We start from the raw sequence: 2,319 nt of genomic DNA, 5'->3' as shown, positions 1-2,319 counted from the left end.
ATTTCCTTTGCAGATGCGGTATCAGTGTAGAGATCATAGAGACGATCGGATAATGTGTTCAGAATGTGTCCACGGCATAGCAATTCATCTTCCTTTCGTTTCTTTCTCTCCTTTTTTATTTCATCGGTGTCATCCGCAGTTGGTTCTGGAATTTCCTCCAAGTCAGGATCCAAGACATATTGAATTTTCAGAGTAGTCAGGAGAAAAGTCATTTTGTCTTGCCAACGAGTATAGTTTGTTCCATCAAATTGATCTAGTTTCACAAGATCCTGGTTCATGAGTTTGATGCTTGAAACAGAAGCTTCGGTAGCCATGGTTTGATAATACTTTAAGATTGTTAGAAATATATGTTTCAATCGAGAGGACCGAGGCTGGAATCGTGAACGGAATCACTTTCCTTAAAGTATTTCAAGCACTCCCGAAATGTCTTAGAGTTTTGATGCAGGAATACCCAGGATAATTCAGCCTTATCGAGTTTGCGCAAGACCGGCGAAAACTCGAATGCAGCGAAGAACGATCTGGAATTATTCAGAGGATTTTCGGAATTTGTGATGTGATTTCTGAATGCGGAATCATCTTTATATAGGCCACGAAAATGTTAGTTTCAAAGGTTGCGACCCTTAATTAAACAATATATTTTCAAAAGTTATGACTGTTGCACATAGACAGATTCATGCACTATTTGCATGGTTTCGTGAACAGTTGCCTCCTTTACGATTCAAAATTCAAATCACGTACACTGAGCAATGCGACGTGCCTAAGTGCTCAAGTGCCGTCTACAAGCCGCCACTAGCGCCTCTACGCCCCCGGACCCGGAGTCGGAGCCGGAGCCGGTGTCGACACCGGCGAGTGGTTGTAGGATTGGGACAAGTGGCAATAATGCTTGGGACCACCACATTTGTCAATGTGGCACTTTATCCTCTTTTGTCCTTTTGTTGAGTTAATGTCATTAATTCTTTTATAAGGACTTTGAAAATGAGTGAATCTTCCAATGTGGGACTTTATTACATGCATTTATTAGCATTTACTCATTTTCACCATTTGTCATTTTAGAACACACTTGTAATCATTATACCATTTAATAATTACAACAATATTAACACTCAATAGATCCTCCACATTTTGTTTTTAATTAACACATGTTGCAAAATGAATATATGTAGTTATGGAAATCAGTGGAATAACAATGGAAGATGACAAAAGTAAGTCTAAATTTTCCTTATATATTAACTCTGAATAGATTCTCCACATTTTGTTTTTAATTAACACATGTTGAAAAATGAATATATGTAGTTTCGGAGCAAGAAAAGGAAGATGACCAGCGTAAGTCTAAACTTTTCCTTATATTTTAACACTCGATAGATTCTCCATATTTTGTTTTTAATTAAGACATGTTGCAAAATAAATATATGTAGTTTCGGAAATCAGCTGTCAGCTAGAAATGGAAGATGACAAACGTAAGTCTAAACTTTTCCTTATATATTAACACTTCTCCACATTTTGCTACTCCCTCAGTTTTTTATTATAAGTCGTTTTGGAAAAAAAATTTGTATTTTAATATAAATCGTTCTAGAATTCAAATGAAAAATTAATAATAATTTTTTAATTATACTTTTAAATATTTATTATTCTCACCTTTCTCAATTATCTAAATTTATCTTTTACATATCATTAATGAAACACAGTTTTAGAAAACCCTTCACAAAAAGATGGGTAGTGTACATTCCACCAATTAGATGATATCATTTAGTTTTTATGTATTTAATTAATTATCATATAGAACATTTGTTTGATGTTTTCAATGCATTTTACACTAAAGGTAACATTACCCACCTTTTTGAAGTGGGTAAATAAGAATTCACCTAACTATTATTTTTTTTAATATGTGTGAAAAGTCCAAAACAATTTATAATAAAATCGAGATAATATTAATTAACACATGTTGCAATATGAAAAAATGTAGCTAAGGAGTTCTGGGACCTAGTATTGGGAGACGATTGGGATGAAGTAATTAAAAAATACAATGAAGACAGTAATTTTCACAAGATAGATATCAAGGGAAGAGGAACAGCATTACACGTGGCAGTAAGCATGGGACGACGCGACGAAGTAGTGAAAAGTCTTGTAGAAGCAATAGAAAAGCTTGGTGATGAAAGTAGTTTGAAAATGATGAATGAAATAGGTGCTACTCCTCTTCATGTTACAGCATATGCAGGATTCCTAGATGTGTGTAAACTTATAATTAGAAAAGAAGATCAAAGGAAATATTTGATTCAAGTGAAATTTTTTGACGGGAAACACCACTTTTTTGGGTTGTGA

At 34.2% G+C, this 2,319-nt stretch overlaps 1 protein-coding gene across 1 annotated transcript; it reads left to right on the top strand.

Moving 5' to 3' along the window:
- Window positions 1-1,186: 1,186 nt before the first annotated feature.
- On the top strand, window positions 1,187-2,319 carry LOC131658964 (uncharacterized). Its single transcript, XM_058928211.1, has 3 exons — window positions 1,187-1,202; window positions 1,294-1,323; window positions 1,964-2,319. The coding sequence occupies exons 1-3, from the start codon at window positions 1,187-1,189 to the stop codon at window positions 2,317-2,319; spliced, it is 402 nt and encodes a 133-aa protein (XP_058784194.1).

Source organism: Vicia villosa, linkage group LG3 (assembly GCF_029867415.1).
Source record: "Vicia villosa cultivar HV-30 ecotype Madison, WI linkage group LG3, Vvil1.0, whole genome shotgun sequence".
In the NCBI taxonomy this organism is placed as follows: Eukaryota; Viridiplantae; Streptophyta; class Magnoliopsida; order Fabales; family Fabaceae; genus Vicia; species Vicia villosa.
Note: the sequence above shows the minus strand (reverse complement) of the source record. Positions and strands in the feature narration are given on the sequence as shown.